The 15,813-nt window shown below is 43.4% G+C and overlaps 4 protein-coding genes across 4 annotated transcripts; all 4 read left to right on the forward strand.

The window, feature by feature from the left end:
* The first annotated feature begins 955 nt into the window (after positions 1-955).
* Positions 956-4,379, forward strand: LOC113570338 (trypsin I-P1). The gene is made up of 6 exons (XM_026998687.3): positions 956-1,176; positions 1,509-1,579; positions 1,961-2,111; positions 2,555-2,696; positions 3,160-3,417; positions 3,803-4,379. Exons 2-6 carry the CDS (start codon positions 1,528-1,530, stop codon positions 3,956-3,958), a joined length of 759 nt encoding a protein of 252 aa, XP_026854488.2. The 5' UTR covers positions 956-1,176; positions 1,509-1,527; the 3' UTR covers positions 3,959-4,379.
* Positions 4,380-4,551: 172 nt separating this feature from the next.
* cdaa (cytidine deaminase a) lies at positions 4,552-6,660 on the forward strand. Its single transcript, XM_026998689.3, has 4 exons — positions 4,552-4,762; positions 5,561-5,672; positions 5,761-5,818; positions 6,523-6,660. The coding sequence occupies exons 1-4, from the start codon at positions 4,630-4,632 to the stop codon at positions 6,658-6,660; spliced, it is 441 nt and encodes a 146-aa protein (XP_026854490.1). The 5' UTR covers positions 4,552-4,629.
* A 506-nt stretch (positions 6,661-7,166) lies between these two features.
* On the forward strand, positions 7,167-11,512 carry pink1 (PTEN induced kinase 1). The gene is made up of 8 exons (XM_026998688.3): positions 7,167-7,527; positions 7,809-8,081; positions 8,266-8,369; positions 8,471-8,653; positions 8,776-8,939; positions 9,209-9,336; positions 10,345-10,575; positions 10,923-11,512. Exons 1-8 carry the CDS (start codon positions 7,171-7,173, stop codon positions 11,196-11,198), a joined length of 1,716 nt encoding a protein of 571 aa, XP_026854489.2. The 5' UTR covers positions 7,167-7,170; the 3' UTR covers positions 11,199-11,512.
* Positions 11,513-12,079: 567 nt separating this feature from the next.
* On the forward strand, positions 12,080-14,999 carry agmat (agmatinase (putative)). Its single transcript, XM_026998608.3, has 7 exons — positions 12,080-12,483; positions 12,716-12,918; positions 13,251-13,299; positions 13,637-13,832; positions 14,034-14,213; positions 14,449-14,533; positions 14,825-14,999. The coding sequence occupies exons 1-7, from the start codon at positions 12,317-12,319 to the stop codon at positions 14,899-14,901; spliced, it is 957 nt and encodes a 318-aa protein (XP_026854409.2). The 5' UTR covers positions 12,080-12,316; the 3' UTR covers positions 14,902-14,999.
* The last annotated feature ends 814 nt before the right edge of the window (positions 15,000-15,813 follow it).

Below are 15,813 nucleotides of genomic sequence, written 5' to 3' on the forward strand. Positions count from 1 at the left end.
CTGTGCACGCAAGGCCAGTGATCGTGCGGAACATTTTTAACAGAGCAAATTCTTATAAGAGAAGTGAAGTCGAACTGCTGGTACTCTTACATTTGGCACACGAGTCAACGGGCTGTTTCCTAAAGCACTGAGTAGTGTTGAGACGTTCATGCACTGCGCAGTTATTCTTTTTTTCCATGACAGAGATACCATTCAGTCTATGGTAATGATTATCATCAATCACTGCTAAACTAAACTGCTGTTAGTCTGTTAGAAGATATTATTTTTAATGAGACATAACCTCTAATCTTGTGAGAAATACAATTGAATCCATGTAAATAAGTACATATCTATAAGAAAGCATGCACTATATCATGTAACACCAAAATGCAATGAGTTATTGGTCTTATTGTAATAGTATTCCACTTTGTTGTAGACGATGTAACGCTTTATGTGGTCATTTTACTGTGTAGTTTTCAGAAGCCATCGAAAATCCTGGCTAATGATAAAATGCAGATTAGCCCTGAGAAGGATGTCTGTCAGCTCCAGGGATGCCGCATATCTGTATTGTTAATAAGGCTTAATATTAAGCCCTGGATCACCACACATAGGCCCTGGTCTGGATCCACAAGGCAAGAGCTGAGCTTTAGCTATAAAAAAAAAAGGCCTCTGTACACTATTTAAATGTGTTTACAACAGATCTGACTGAGATAATGCACAGGTTAACTGAAGAATTGAGTTGGTATATTAGACAAAGAATATTAAGCTGTGGAAGGTTACCCAGAAGATACAAACAGGCAAAAAAACTACATTCTAAAACAGACTCTTGAATCTAAAAAAAGAAGATTGGATTCAAAAAGTAAATACAGGGCGCAAAGGACATACTGCTTTTTTGCAATATCTTAACAACTTTACTTCCTGCCCCTGAGACCGATTGTTTTAATGCCGTAACTCAACACCTGCAGATCCTCAGCCCACAGGTAGCAGTGTGGGAGAGCCCAAAGCTCAGAGGGACCGCTTGGCTTTGTCTCATACTGGGTCAGTCTACGTGCTGGGACCCTGCTCCAGTCCCAGACGAACCGACATGGCAACAAAGGTATTTCATAACTGGGTGCGGCCGCGTTATAAAAGCCCTCAGAGAGACACCCTTATTCTGAACCGCGCTCATCTCAACACCTCGATACGTGCCCATCTATGGTGAGTCATTGTGCACAAGTTAAATCTTTCAAAGTGTTTTGCGACTTCCGAGTTTCATAGATCGCGTTGCTCGAGCCAGAAAAAGACATTAGGTTTGGACATGAGGGGACACATGGTAGATTTGAGATTTTATATCCTACGTCACTCGCAGTAATTGGGCTGTACTGGGCACGACGGAACCTTTCAGATAAACGGCACACACGATAAATCGTTAAGTGTCGCTGGAACATGCGAGATGCAGATGGACCATTATGTGACTGCCTTGGTAAATCTTGTGGAGACGGTCTCCCTTGTCTTATGAGTTTTGGCTTTTATTGCGCTCATGTCTCCAGTGGTAGGTGCTGAGACGGTATGGCTCAGGTCTGGGGCTCAGTGCTTCTCCTCCTTATGGTCATGCTTCCAGGTATGTGATTCGCATGAAGCCAAACAGTCCAGCCACACACACCCAGCCTCTCTGCTTTTTTTTTTTTTTCCAGTGTAAACTCCATCTGGGACCAAGGTGGCAGGAATCCTTTTATCAGAATAATATATGCTTCTAAAGCATCGCAATGTATACTTCTAAAGCCTTTCAGATGAAGCATGCCTACCAAATGTGTCACACACTGCAACTGGCACACCTTTGCTGGGTACTAAAGTGCAAAATAAGTGCTTCTATTTACATTATGGCATGCGGTTAAGATTTTCAGCTTTGTGAACATAGCTTTTGTTGTGAGTGCTTCGTAGTAAAGAATATTATATGAATTATATCACACTCTGTATCGTCAAGTCTCTATATGATGCTTAGATACAGTGCCAGAAAGGATCATTGGAGGCCAGGAGGTCATGCCTCACTCCATCAAGTATCAGGCCTCCCTACAGTATGACAGAATGCATTATTGTGGAGGCACACTCATTCACCAGCAATGGGTGATGTCTGCTGCCCACTGCTGGAGACCGTAAGTACAGCACCAATGGAGCAATACACACTTAATTGACAAGGCAATATATACTTGATATGAAATTTGCGAGATACCAAAACATATGTTTCTATACATTCCACAGGTAATGTTTACTGCTTGTCTGTTAATTTATTGAGATTTTAGGGCAACAAAGTGGTCATCAAAACACTGAGTTTTCTGAAAGAAGGTGTCATGTTACCCTCCTGAAAGTTGTACACAGAGATCACATGCAAGAGGTCAACAGTTACACTGGGAACTGCACATAAGTGCAAAAAGGAATCAAAACCAGTGGAAATTTACTTGATAATAAGTCAAATTTATTTTAATTCCTTGATAATCAGTGAGAAAACGTTGAATAAAACAATGTTTTTTAAAAAGAAAAGAAAGATGTTGTTTTTTTTCATTGACCATTGCAACTTGATACACTCTCCGCTGTACAGGAGCAGTGTCATTCAGGTGGTTTTGAGCGCACATAACTTGGTCTCTTCGGACGGCTCTGAGCAAGTGTTCAACGTTTCAAAAATTATATACTACCCAACCTACAACCCCAAAACATACAACAATGACATCATGCTCCTCAAGGTAAGGCACCAAAAGAGCAAATTCACTCATAATCATAATAGTTTCTCACAGGGGTTCTTCCAAATCCCCAATTTTCAAAAGTACAGAACTGGGCCGGAGGTAGAATAGCGGCTGGGACGTTGTGCTATCCATCACAAGGTTGTGGTCTGGAATCACGGCTCTGCCATGCAGCCTCTTTTGTGACCTTTATCACAAAAGGGACGCCGTACAATGGCTGCCCCTGTACTCTGACCCCAGCTCACAAACCTGGGGCCTATGCAAAGGGAAACTTTTCGTTGTTCCGTACACGGATACATGTAGAAACGACCATTAAAGGCATTCCATCTGGCCTAGAACTTCTTCCTGTTTAAAAAAAACTAACAAGCGTATTCTTTTGGAGTCCTACTCTCCTCCTGCACCCCTGCCTGTGCTGATGTTTCCTCATGTCCGTAGACTTTATGTGGCCTGTGGTTGTGTCTCACAGCTCAGCCGGATGGCCGTGCTGAACGCATATGTCCAGCCTGCTCCTCTCCAAGACGTGGACGTGCCCCCGCTGAGCGGTAGCGCCGTCTGCACCGTGAGCGGCTGGGGCGTCACCACCATCTACACCTTCTACCTGTCGCCTGTGCTGCGTGCCGTAGACGTGGACTACATCGCCAACTGCTGGCAATACTACGGCTCCAGGGTCAACGACAACATGATGTGTGCCGGCTCACGCTACGGTGGCAAAGACTCCTGCCAGGTGATGGCCGCCACAGTCCAGATTCCAGCCTCCTTCATTTCAGCAAAGACATAAAGACATATATGCCTGTAATATGCAATATGCACAACAGGGGCAGAGCTACAACCTTCTGGTTCTTCCAAATAGCAGGGTGTACGGCACAGTATTTGAAACATAGCAAGTCTGTACTTGAAATGATCAGCACGCTAGCTTTGGAAGAGCAGCACTATTACAAACTGGGTCAAACAACACTTGAGGACAGTGCAGATTTTCTAAAGGCAATATGCAAAACTTCGAGGCACATTTCCTAATCTGCATTGGATGTGTGGTCCATTGTCATAATTTGCATCTAGAAAAACATTTTTTAATTGCCTCAATCTGTCCTTCGTGCCGCTTGTTATTGCAGGGTGACTCAGGCGGACCGCTCGTGTGCAACAGCACGGTGGAGGGCATCGTGTCCTGGGGAATAGGCTGTGCCAACCCCTACTACCCTGGTGTCTACACCAAAGTGAGGAACTACGTGAGGTGGATCAACAGTATTATTAGCGCCAACGACCCCTAATCCTCAGAAAGCCCCCCGGGTGAAGGTAGGGAGCATCGGTTCTGCAGAGAAGCAGGGTGGAACCGACACAAACGATAAACCCACACTTCGTTTGACTCTTGGTCACTGCAGTGGGTCCCAACAACATTTTAGAAGACGCTTAGAATGATCTCAGTGCAACAAATATACTTAGTGAGTCCAAACGTCTGGTGTGTGTTTGTATGATTAGCTTGTTACAGCTGCTGTCACAGTACTTCCTAATACTTCCAATCTGTTTTTGCTCCATTCTTCTCCGCTGTATGCAATCCGTTTTGGTTTTCGAGAAGATGCTTGCAACGGTGAAAAGGACCTATTTCCACTTTCACTACTTTTACCACTTTTGAGTGTAAAATTGTTTTTAGTTTGTATGGTGTAATTTCTCATTAAAAAAAAATAAACAAATAATTTCTGTGCGGTATGCTGAAGTTGTTTTTTTTTTAAAGCAATGTTTTTAACCTAATCCCAATGTATAATGGTACACAAGCCATGTTGAAATATATTCTAAGAAATTCCTGTAATCATTACGTTAGTCAGGCAGCCACACCCCTCACACTCTTGCTTACAGACACACACACACTCAGACACACATCACAGACACTTGCGACTTTAGACCGTGCCTGGAGTGTGTGGGACGTTTTCTGGACATCATTGTAATGGCTGAACCCAGCTTCAATGTAGAAGATCTAATTTCAAGAGCTATGGAAGCTAAAACATTTGCCTACAGTCCATACAGCAATTTCAGAGTAGGAGCAGCTCTACTTACAAGTGATGGAACTGTCTTTACTGGTAAGGAGACTTTCAGCTCGGGAGACTCATTCACCGTGGATGATCTCCACGAATACAGGCTCAGGCAGCCATGATGAAAACTCTACAGTGTGGGGCAAATTTAACACAACAAAGTTTCGGTTCTGAAGCAATACCTCCACGAAGATTTAACATTTTCAGAAGAACTTGTTAATTGGTAACATTTTGTGTTTTTTGAAGGGAATATTTGAACATTCAGTTCCGGTTTATATGATTTGTTGTTAATATCTAACAGCACTTTCTTAATTAATTCTCTGAAATGCTTTTTCAAGTGAGTAGGACATACACTGGGTGTGGGAGTACAGCTGAGAAAACACAACCAGGCACAGTCAAAAGGGTCGAATAAAACAAATGTTGCTGGCTATTAGTGAGATTCTGTGGCAATTCGGATACAGGCACATATAAGAATGTCTCACTGGATAACATTTTTAAACTCAGATATTTTATTGTACTTCAGTTTTGAAGAACACCTTTTAAGGGATGAACTGCCAAGCCAAACAGACAAAAACTTACAAGACAATACACTGCTAGTGATATGGGTTACAAAGTGCTCTTAAATTCACCCTTAAAAATTCTGCAATCAAATATGTTATGCAATAGACAGGGTACCGGTGGTATTTTTAAACTCCTGTGTTACATGTTAACATACCAAAGATCACAACTTTAAAATACGATGTTCTCATATCTCTGAAGAAAAACAAAAGATAAAATACAATAGAACAATACAGTTTGTGTAACTGTGGTTTTCTTTGTGATTGTTTAAGCTTGTGTTTTATACAGGATGTAATGTGGATAATGCCTGCTATAATCTTGGCATCTGTGCTGAAAGGAATGCTATCTCCAAAGCTGTGTCAGAGGGCCACAGAAAATTCAAGGCCATTGCTATAGCCAGGTTTTAACTCATTCAATTTATCAATAAATAAGTGATTGGTAATCACTAGTAATACCCTGTATTCATGTGTAGACCTCTTTTCTTATAGTGACATGGAGTATCAATATATCTCACCATGTGGAGGCTGCAGACAATTCATGAGAGAGGTTAGTTCATTTTATTTTAATAAACGTGTGTGCGTGTGTGTGTGTGTGTGTGCGCGCGCGCGTCTGTGTGACTGTGTGTGCGACAACATGTAAGAACATGTATGTGCAAGATGCTGCTTGCGTGTCGAAATGTTGCACCATGTGGAAATGACTAAATGTGCAATTGCTTCAAACTTGACAGCTGCACAGGTGAATAATCCCTTCCACTCTATGCTAAACATGCTCACTCGGGTTGAGCTCAGTGGACTGTGAAGACTACTGACTCTGAGTGTGAATGCACTGTAGCCATGAACCTGATGACCTTGAACTGGACACCAAAGATGTTCAGATAAACTGTGCCCTTCAGACTTTTTTTCAATGGATATCAGGGTCCATACTGTCCTCAAGAACAGCATGCACATCGCCATTAATTAAATGTACTGTTGACACCATCTCTGCCACCGCTGGCATGTATTAATACCAAACAGAAATGCTCCTCTAGCTTACCTGGTAGCACATGTAATGCAGTAATGCTAATAATGCAGTCATGGATTCAGTGCCCAAGGAGGATATTGTCATGCTGACTGATATGCAAATTGTATAAGGCACATGCCAAACACTAAAATTATAAATGGGCCAAGAGGTTTTGCTCAGCTGAACAGTAACAGTTAGAAAGTTGGAAACACTGATCACTTTGTGACTCTTACGGGGTCTTTCTGTTGCAGTTTGGCTTGGACTGGGAAGTTTATATGACGAAGCTGGAAGGGTCATTCGTGAAGAGGATGGTGGAGGATCTGCTTCCAGAGTCCTTTGGTCCTCAGAACCTGAAAGAAGGAGTGATTCCTGTTAAGAATAGAAATTAAAGTCCGGTAAACACAGATATGAAGAAAGGAAAAACAATGGTTTATTGTTTTGTACAAATGCGGTGAGAATTAAAAATGACTTTCATATTCTGTCATGCATTACGAGGAATAGTTGGACATAACATAGTCATATAACATATATCACATAGTTATAGTTCTATATGTTGGCTGGGATGTTTTGATGTGCTCAGGTAAAAACTGTAAAACTAAGTGTTGGACCTACTAGCAAATGAAGAAACTATTATTATAGAACGAGTCTTTGTTTATTGACATTAACTTTTATTTTTTTTAATATTTGCTCTGCCTCCTGCTTTATTGTTTAATCCGGTGTTGTGGCACTTTTAATATGAAATGTATAAAAACAAAGCACATCGTAAGCACGGGTGTCACGTGATGTGTCCTGCGGCAGCCAATCGGAGTTACATAAACATTGTCCTTGGGTTGCGGCTGTCTGGGTTTAGTGCGAGTGAGCGTCGTTTTATAACAGGACATTTTACAGCTCGGTAAACAATGTCAGTTAAGCATGCTCTCAGCCGGGGTCTGGAGTTGGGTAGGTCTCTTTTTAAGCTGGGTGTCCTAAAACCGGCCAGCCGAGTAGCAGCGAAGTTCCGAGGCGAGCGACTATGGGTCGGCCAACCGAGCCGCGGCGTTTGGCCTCAGACCTTCCTGCCTGCTCGGTACCGATATTATCGGACGTCTGTCCGCGATCTCGCTGCCCAGCTTCAGTCAGGTAGTTTCAGGAGAATTCTCGGAGGTGCTTCGCCGAGAAACAGGGCCTTTTTTTTGGCCTTCGGTGTTGGTTTAGGTTTGATCGAACAACAGCTAGACGACGATCGAAGGAATGCAGCAACGTGCCAGGAAATTCAGGTAAAGTTAGGTTAGTTCACTAACTTAGTGGAGTATTTGCAAAGCATTTCTCCTTTGCACAAATTATTTGTAACTGTTAACAGTAAGCCTAGTTAATTGTTTTTATCGCTACTACATTCTATAACGCTATATATGTTATATGAAGAAATATCTAAGTTAAAGGAAAATGGCTGACACTGGTAGTGATAATTTTACACCTATAACTTCTTTGATTTGTGTAGTTCGTTAAATTCATTATTTCATTTGCTCATTACTGTTTCCTCGGACATCTGTCCATGAAGGCGCTGTTCAGGAAGAAGACGTTTCAGAGCCCTTTAAAACAATTCGCCTCAGGTTATAAACTGGAGGACTATGTGATTGGGGCCATGCTGGGAAAAGGCTGCAATGCTGCGGTGTATGAGGCTGCAGTCCGTTTCACACCTCTCAGGGAGAGCAGCCGATGTTCGCTGGTGGATCTGAAACAAAACGGAGAAGAGAAGAATGTCTCAGCACTGCGAAGCCTCTCCAGCACAGCTTGCTACCCGCTGGCGTTGAAAATGATGTGGAATATCGGGGTGGGTTGCAAAGGCTCTATGAATATTGGTAACTCTAATGCAAGAGAGAATTGTGTTGTCTTTTGGGTCAAGGTTTTGTCACGTGTGACTGAGAAATCAGGATTATCTGCAGCCGGTGTGGTGCTATTGGGTCTCAGAATAACACCAGTCTGTTGCTCAACCCTTTACTGCATCTGCATTTCAGGCAGGTTCGTCTAGTGAGGCCATCCTTAAAGCCATGTGCCATGAGCTGGTGCCTGCAGACCCTCGGGCCTTGCAGAAGGAAAAGGGAGAGGTTGTCCTGAGCGGGTGAGTCCATTTAAGCCTTCCGTCCCAGCTCGCTGGTCTCGTTATGGACCGGTCGAAGGCCGTGCTCTTGAAGGGCTTAGCAATCTGTGCTCTCTTTGCAGTTGTTTTGGGCGCGTGACCAAGCGAGTGACGGCTCACCCCAACGTGATCCGAGTATACCGGGCTTTTACGGCCAACGTGCCTCTGCTCCCCGGCGCCGAGGAGGACTACCCGGCTGTCCTGCCGCCTAGGCACAGCCCCGCCGGCATGGGCAACAACCGCACCCTCTTCCTGGTTATGAAGAAGTAAGGAACTGACGTGGCAGTTCTCCACACACAAGGCCGACATGGCCGCGAAAAGTGTTGGAGGTGGTAGACGCCCAGGGCTTCTATGTTCTTGTGGCTGAGGCGTGTGTGTTGTGCTGCAGATACCCATGCACCCTACGCCAGTACCTGGGAATGTGTGCTCCGGACCACAGGCAGGCTTCCATGATGCTCCTACAGCTGCTGGAGGCTGTGGACCACCTGTGCAGACAGGGCGTCGCACACAGAGACCTCAAATCAGACAACGTCCTCCTGGAGTTCGAATCAGGTTGAGCGCAACAGGACTCGCACGCACACTTCGTCTCATGTGGACATGCGATGTGTTTAACACTGGTGAACCTTGCTTGTGTTTCTGCAGTAGAAATTTTACATCGACCTGCATCTCAGAATTGTTGACGTATGAAACGGTTTTCTTTGTGGCCATAAGCGACACACACTTGGGAGGAATCTTGTCCTAGATTAGCACCATCGCTCAGAAGTGCTTTATGAACACAGCACATCCTAATCATTTCTGGGTCTGTCGTTCTTGGTCTTAAGCCGGGTGCCCCAGGCTTGTCCTCACAGACTTTGGCTGCTGCCTGGCTGAGGAGAACTTAGGCCTGACACTGCCCTTCACCAACGAATATGTGAACAAGGGGGGAAACACCTGCCTTATGGCACCAGAGGTAACGCACCCCGTTCCGCTTTTAAAGCCACATACCTCAGCGGTTTTCTACAGATATTTAGTCTACTCCTAGACTATTGAGACTACTGAGTATTTAATCATTGTTAGTGACATGTTTGTGAAACACCAGGTTTATTCTGTGTCCCAAAATCCAGCCTTATAAACAATCTTTTATTACAGATTTTAAAAGTTTTTCTCATGGTGGACGCAATTTGATTTTTAAAAAAAACATTTAAAATGGCCACGTTTTTTACCATCTAATTTAAATCGTGGATGTAACAGTGATCCAAGAGAAGTAATGCAAGTTTCAAGTTTCAAGTTTGGTTTATTTGTCACATACATAGTCATACACAGTATAACTGCAATATGCAATAATATGCAAAAATATATATATATATATTCTATGTATGTACAAAATATATTAACAATGCATGTACAATATATGTATATTATGATTATATACGCAATGTACAATGTATATGGTTGTGTATATATGTACAGAATGTACAGATCCATTTTGTAGAATAACATAACATATTTACAGTTGTGTTACAAGGTAATTGAATATATATATATATATATATATATATATATATATATATATATATATATATATATATATATATATATATATACACACACACACACACACAGTTATACAGTTATACAGTTATACAGTTATGTTACATGGTGGTGGTGGTGGCCTGTGGGAAGAAGCTCCTCTTCAGTCTCTCTGTCTTGGTCTTCAGGGAGCGAAAGCGCCTCCCTGACCTCAACAGAGAGAAGAGTCTATTGTTGGGATGGGTGGGGTCCTTCACAATGCTTTCCTTAGATGGAATTTAGCTATAAGGGCATTGCTTTCAGCTTGTGCTTTAGATCATCATCGCATTTGTGATCTGTATCTGACATTTTGTTACAGTATCATCATCTTGTGCATGTTTCATAATATTTGTCTAGTACATGGGCTGTCGAGTAACCTACACACTATAGCAAATGGAAATGTATGCAGGTAGCCACAGCCACGTCGGGCCCCGGTGTGGAGATTGACTACAGCAGGGCCGACGCGTGGGCCGTTGGGGCTGTGGCCTACGAGATCTTCGGCCAGACCAACCCCTTCTATGGCCCTGCCAGGCTGGAGAGCTGTAGCTACCAGGAGTGGCAGCTCCCCAGGCTTCCTGCCAGCATCCCCGACCACACACGGCTCGTGGTGAGGCTGCTCCTACGCAGGAACCCCGAGAAGGTACGCACGCTTCCTCATTACGGTCCTTATGCCTCCTTTGTTGTGGTACGCACACCCGACATCCTGTAGTACATTTTGGGCAAGTGCATCACTCCCCTGGTAGAGCATGTTGTTAATAACACCAAGGTTGTGGCTTCGGTTCCCATGGAGCATGCATGCTGATTAAAATGTATATGCCTTCCCAGTTGAGAAGTTACTCTGCATAAGAGACTGTGCCAAATACTGGGAACATGGTGTACAGGACCTGGTGTTTACTCGCTTGCCTTCTTTAATTCAGCGATTCTTTAATTAAGTCTTTTAACTAAGTCTTTAATTCAGCGATTCTTCTCCGCTCTGGTTCCCTGTAGAGGCCCAGTGCCCGTGTGACTGCCAACATCCTGCATCTCGGCTTGTGGGGTGGAAAGGCCCTGGCTGACCTCGACCCCTTCAACACGGGCAGGATGGCTGACTGGCTGCTGTGCCAGTCTGCCGTGGCGTTGCTGAAGGGCTGTGGGCCCACAGGCAGCTTCATGGAGGCTGAACTCCAGAGAGGGTTCCTCGCCAACCTGGACCTGGAGGAGCTCCGTGTGGCTGTGAACTACCTAATATATGGGCGAGAGCTATTGCAGAGCACTATTGTGTAAGAGCGCACTTTCCTGTGAGAATCCTCAGGCTGTTTTATCTGTTCTTCATACCTACAAGAGATATATTTTTTAGAAATAAGATATAAGTAGTATAGAAACTAGTTTTTCTAGCATGCACTGCAGAAGCAGTAGAGCTGGTGTTTGTTTTTCTTGACTGTATTGAAGTAAAAGCACTTTATCCTTTTTCCCTTCTCCTCTTTAAAATAAAGCTGTATCTAATTAATTGTAAAGATACACCTAAATATATACTAACAGTGTTAAAACTGTGTTCTTGCTCTTTATATGGTGTAGGCAATAAATGCTTCCCTTTTGAAGTTGCAGTGTTGTCTGGCTGTTTTATCTGGACCTGATTTATCTGGACAGAGATCAATGGAGGCTTATTTGTCTGCGATGTAATATACACTGTGGATAGTGTAATATAGTGTCCTCAAGTGTCATGCTTATCAATATATTTATAATCAAAATCAGCTGTGTATATAATGGCTGACCGTTGACAATCACCACTGGTATTTATGCTTGCGTAAGTGTTGAACAAACCTCACCATTCAAACTTCAGGTATAGTTTAAAGTTCCTCATTAGCCTTTAATCTAGAAGTCTTGCTAACTGTATTATTTTACACTACCAGGATTAGCCCCAATGAAGATTACTTTGAAAATAGCCAAGCTCGATAATTACATAGAATACTAATGCGCGGCGAATGTTATTTCACATATAGGCAAGGTATGACGGTAGACGTCACCTGAGAGGGGGCGAATCATGGCCTCGGGACAGCGATTGGACAAGGGGCGGGGCGTGGTAGGGGGCGTGTCATGGCAGGGGCGGACCATGCTAGGGGGCATGTCACGCCAAAGTCTGCAGGCCGAGGCGTGACCAACTTCTCTTGCTGAGCAGCTGCTGAAGTCAAGTAGTTCAAGTAAATCAGCTTGGGAGGGTGGGGGGAAATATTTCGCAAGACTGGACGGGTTATTAAGGGCTGCGAAACGTTCCGCAGCACAGCAAGGCGTGATTGCGAGTTTTCAGGGGATTTCGTCATTTGACTTAGTGTGCGTGACGATTCGCGTTGCAGATACGGATAGAAAATCGAAATAATTAGCTGGAAATAATTAGCTGGAAAAAAATGTCCGGGAAAAGTTATAACGTACCGCCAAGTGCGGAGTTTGTCGCACGAGTGTCTGGAATCGCGACCATGGCCAAGCTTCCTTTTCAAGAAACAGCCGAGGGTCTGGATGCCGCGTTTATTGGAGTTCCTATTGACACGGGCACTTCTAATCGTCCTGGGGCAAGGTTTGCAAATGCATGCCACATTCACTTAGCCAACATGGATGAGTCTGCACAAAGTTCAATAATAAGCAAATCTGTCATGCAACACACGTATGCATCTTGAAATAAATTACTTGGAATATTTCAACGTATTCATTGATTGCGATGGAATCGTTAAATAGTGATATACTGCTTAACTTCAAAAAAAAAAAAAATGTTCGTGAAACTACGGTAATAATTCAACCTCGGGTGCCAGATTTGGTCCTCGGCAGATCCGGGCCGAATCGGCTATGCTGAGACCCTACAACGGCGGTACCAGAGCAGCCCCCTACGAGTCCCTCATGGTTGCCGACATCGGTGATGTCAACGTTAATTTGTACGACCTCAAAGACACTTGCAAAAGGATCCGGGAGGCATACCGCAAAATCCTGAAAACTGGCTGTATACCTCTAACGATGGGTGAGTCAAACGAACTTGAGCAGATAAGCAGAATAAGATCCAATATTCTTTCACACATCACATACTGTAAAACATTTGTTCTATTTAAAACTCTAATAAAGCTGCCTCAAGGGTTATTGACCTTGTGAGCCTAGAAGACATACAGGCATCCAAACTTTCTGCAGAGAATTTACATACTAAACAAATCACAGCCATGTCAGTCAAAGTCTGACTGAACTTACATGGCCCTTACACGTGTTCTCTTGCAATGAATAACTACAATAAATGATTGCCTTTGAAATGACTATATGGTTTACTGGACTTTGTCTGAAAAACACCTTTGCCATTGATAGGGGGTGATCACACAATTGCATACCCAATTCTACAGGCAGTCGCAGAAAGGTAAGGACTCCAGCCACAAGGACTCTCCTCCATGCTCAGTAAAAAATGTAGCATGCATATGAAACAACATGCTTATGAATATGCAGTGTTTTTTTCTGTTTTTGTTTTATGCATATCAGCTGCCATGTGAGGAAATAGAATGTAAATGATTTTTTTTTTCATTAGGTTTTTCAAAACATTAAAACATTAAAGAGGACAGAGCCTTAATTAATAGCTTAATTAAAAGACGTTTTGTAATTCAATAAGCTTTCTTATCCTGCCTCTTAGTATCAGAATCAGAGTGAAAATTAGACTACGCTTTCTCGAGGTGTTAAAAAACGTGCATGATCCGCCGCAGACACGGTCCCGTGGGTCTGGTCCACGTGGACGCCCATTCGGACACGGGCGATGTGATCTTGGGGGAGAAGATCGGCCATGGGACGCCATTCCGTCGCTGTGTGGAGGAAGGCCTGCTCGACTGCAGCAGGGTGGTCCAGATCGGCCTACGAGGCAGCAGCTACTCTCCTGATGCCTACGCATGGAGCAGAGCTCAGGTCTCCCCTCTGAAACCGAAGTTTTTTGAGTAGCCAGGCCCCGAATTCATGTTCGGCGCTTCAGTGGACAGCGAAGCGCTTTAGTTTTGGCCCACTTGTAGGCAAGGATCAGGTGCATTTCACGTCCAATTTGAGGAGTTCATGTCTGGAAGGCGGCATGGTGTGGTATGAGCAGTGGTTGGCGTGGTGTGCTGCATGCAGGGCTTCCGTGTGGTGCAGGCGGACGAGTGTTGGCACAAGTCCCTGGTCCCCCTCATGGCTGAGGTGCGCGAACAGCTTGGCGCGGGACCCGTGTACCTCAGCTTCGACATAGATGCCCTGGATCCTGCGTTCGCCCCAGGGACGGGCACGCCCGAGATTGCGGGCCTCACAACCATTCAGGTGGGATCGCGCTTTATGACCGCTTTGACAGTTCTTGTGTTACTTGCCTACTTTACTACTCACCTAAGTAGTAAAACAATGCAAAGCACGTAATAAGTTCACTGAGGGTAGACAACGCTCTGCCACAAGGTTGATCATCAGTATAGGGAAGACTCTGCTTTTGCACACACAGACATAATGTTGCAGATATTAGATGTGGAAGTGCTTTATGGACGGTAGCTTAACCTTTGCGCAGGGCGTGGAGATCATCCGCGGTTGCAGAGGTCTAAATATCGTGGGCTGTGACCTGGTGGAAGTTTCCCCACCTTATGATGCTACGGGTAATTCAGATTTGATACAAACCCAAACATATGCTGACAAAAGTACCTTTTTTAAAAATCGGTGTTTTTTAGAAATGTAACAATTCAACCAAAAAGCAATTTTTCACATACAAATGGTAAGAAATGTGTAATTATGACACTTTCACGCTTGTAAGCCTCTTCTCAGAAATCAAAACTGACTTATAAATCATAGAAGAATTAAATCAAACACTAATTTCGCATATAAATGTACGCCAGAGCTTTTGTTTTGGATGACTTGTTACTTTATTGATCCTTTTTACTGTTTTTCAGGCAACACCGCTCTGCTTGCAGCAAATCTCCTATTTGAAATGCTGTGTGTCCTTCCGAAGATAAAATACTATAACTGAACTAATGTAAGATGTTTGTGTTAAGGATCAAACCTTGGTTTCATCTCTGATGTTATAGGAGAGTGAAATACAGCCACAAAACAAAAATGGAAGAAAAATCCAAGTGTTTGAGTGGTTTTTGCTTTTAAGAAATGAGGTGCTGTGAAAGTATACGTCAGAGCAATGTGAAACGGCCTCGAACATAGCTGCACACGCTCTGACCACCAGACCAAAGAGCCAGTTTCCTGGCACACTCCCAAGTGACGGTCTCTGTCACACTGTCCACGCAGACGTGTTAGGCATAGTCAAACTTTTGCGCTTTGTTGTTGATATTTTCGCATGCGTAGTAGAATCGTGGCTAAAAGTTTTGAGATTGACACAAATTTTGGTTTTCACACAGAAAAGGTTTATTGCTATTTTTGTCAGATGTTTATATGGTATAGTGAATTATAAGCATTTCATAATTTTTAAAAACATTTTATTGACAAATACATCCAGTTTAGGCAAAGACTTAATATTTACAGTTTTGACCCTTATTTTATAAGACATCTGCAATTCGCCTTGGCATGCTGGATAACAGTTTCTATTTTTGTTTGTCCACCCTCTTTTTGAGGATTGACCAGATTCTCAATAGGCTTGATATCTGGGGAGTTTCCTGGCCATAAACCCAAAATTTCAATGTTTTGTTCACCGAGCCAATTGGTTATGACTTTCGCCTTGTGTCACAGTGCTCTGTCATGCTGGAAAAAAACATTGTTCATCACCAAATTGCTCCTGGATCATTGGGAGAAGTTGCTCTTGGAGGATATGATACCATTGTTATTCATGGCAGTGTTCTTAGACAAAATTATGCTTAAACTGGATGTATTTGTCAATAAAAAGTAAAATAAAAAACCTTATAAAATGCTTCTAATTGTACATCACTATACCATA

This window comes from Electrophorus electricus, chromosome 21 (assembly GCF_041902795.1).
Source record: "Electrophorus electricus isolate QZ-2024a chromosome 21, ASM4190279v1, whole genome shotgun sequence".
Taxonomy (NCBI): domain Eukaryota; kingdom Metazoa; phylum Chordata; class Actinopteri; order Gymnotiformes; family Gymnotidae; genus Electrophorus; species Electrophorus electricus.

What these genes read in the sequence shown, in the direction of transcription:
- LOC113570338 (XM_026998687.3), top strand. Translation starts at nt 1,528, where the DNA reads ATGGCTCAGGTCTGGGGCTCAGTGCTTCTCCTCCTTATGGTCATGCTT. An exon ending in GCTGCCCACTGCTGGAGACC is followed by an intron (nt 2,112 to 2,554) that starts GTAAGTACAGCA and finishes TCCGCTGTACAG; the next exon opens with GAGCAGTGTCATTCAGGTGG. An exon ending in GTGGCAAAGACTCCTGCCAG is followed by an intron (nt 3,418 to 3,802) that starts GTGATGGCCGCC and finishes TTGTTATTGCAG; the next exon opens with GGTGACTCAGGCGGACCGCT.
- cdaa (XM_026998689.3), top strand. Translation starts at nt 4,630, where the DNA reads ATGGCTGAACCCAGCTTCAATGTAGAAGATCTAATTTCAAGAGCTATG. An exon ending in AAGGCCATTGCTATAGCCAG is followed by an intron (nt 5,673 to 5,760) that starts GTTTTAACTCAT and finishes CTTTTCTTATAG; the next exon opens with TGACATGGAGTATCAATATA. An exon ending in GCAGACAATTCATGAGAGAG is followed by an intron (nt 5,819 to 6,522) that starts GTTAGTTCATTT and finishes TTTCTGTTGCAG; the next exon opens with TTTGGCTTGGACTGGGAAGT.
- pink1 (XM_026998688.3), top strand. Translation starts at nt 7,171, where the DNA reads ATGTCAGTTAAGCATGCTCTCAGCCGGGGTCTGGAGTTGGGTAGGTCT. An exon ending in CAACGTGCCAGGAAATTCAG is followed by an intron (nt 7,528 to 7,808) that starts GTAAAGTTAGGT and finishes CTGTCCATGAAG; the next exon opens with GCGCTGTTCAGGAAGAAGAC. An exon ending in TACGCAGGAACCCCGAGAAG is followed by an intron (nt 10,576 to 10,922) that starts GTACGCACGCTT and finishes GGTTCCCTGTAG; the next exon opens with AGGCCCAGTGCCCGTGTGAC.
- agmat (XM_026998608.3), top strand. Translation starts at nt 12,317, where the DNA reads ATGTCCGGGAAAAGTTATAACGTACCGCCAAGTGCGGAGTTTGTCGCA. An exon ending in TCTAATCGTCCTGGGGCAAG is followed by an intron (nt 12,484 to 12,715) that starts GTTTGCAAATGC and finishes CTCGGGTGCCAG; the next exon opens with ATTTGGTCCTCGGCAGATCC. An exon ending in ACGCATGGAGCAGAGCTCAG is followed by an intron (nt 13,833 to 14,033) that starts GTCTCCCCTCTG and finishes TGCTGCATGCAG; the next exon opens with GGCTTCCGTGTGGTGCAGGC.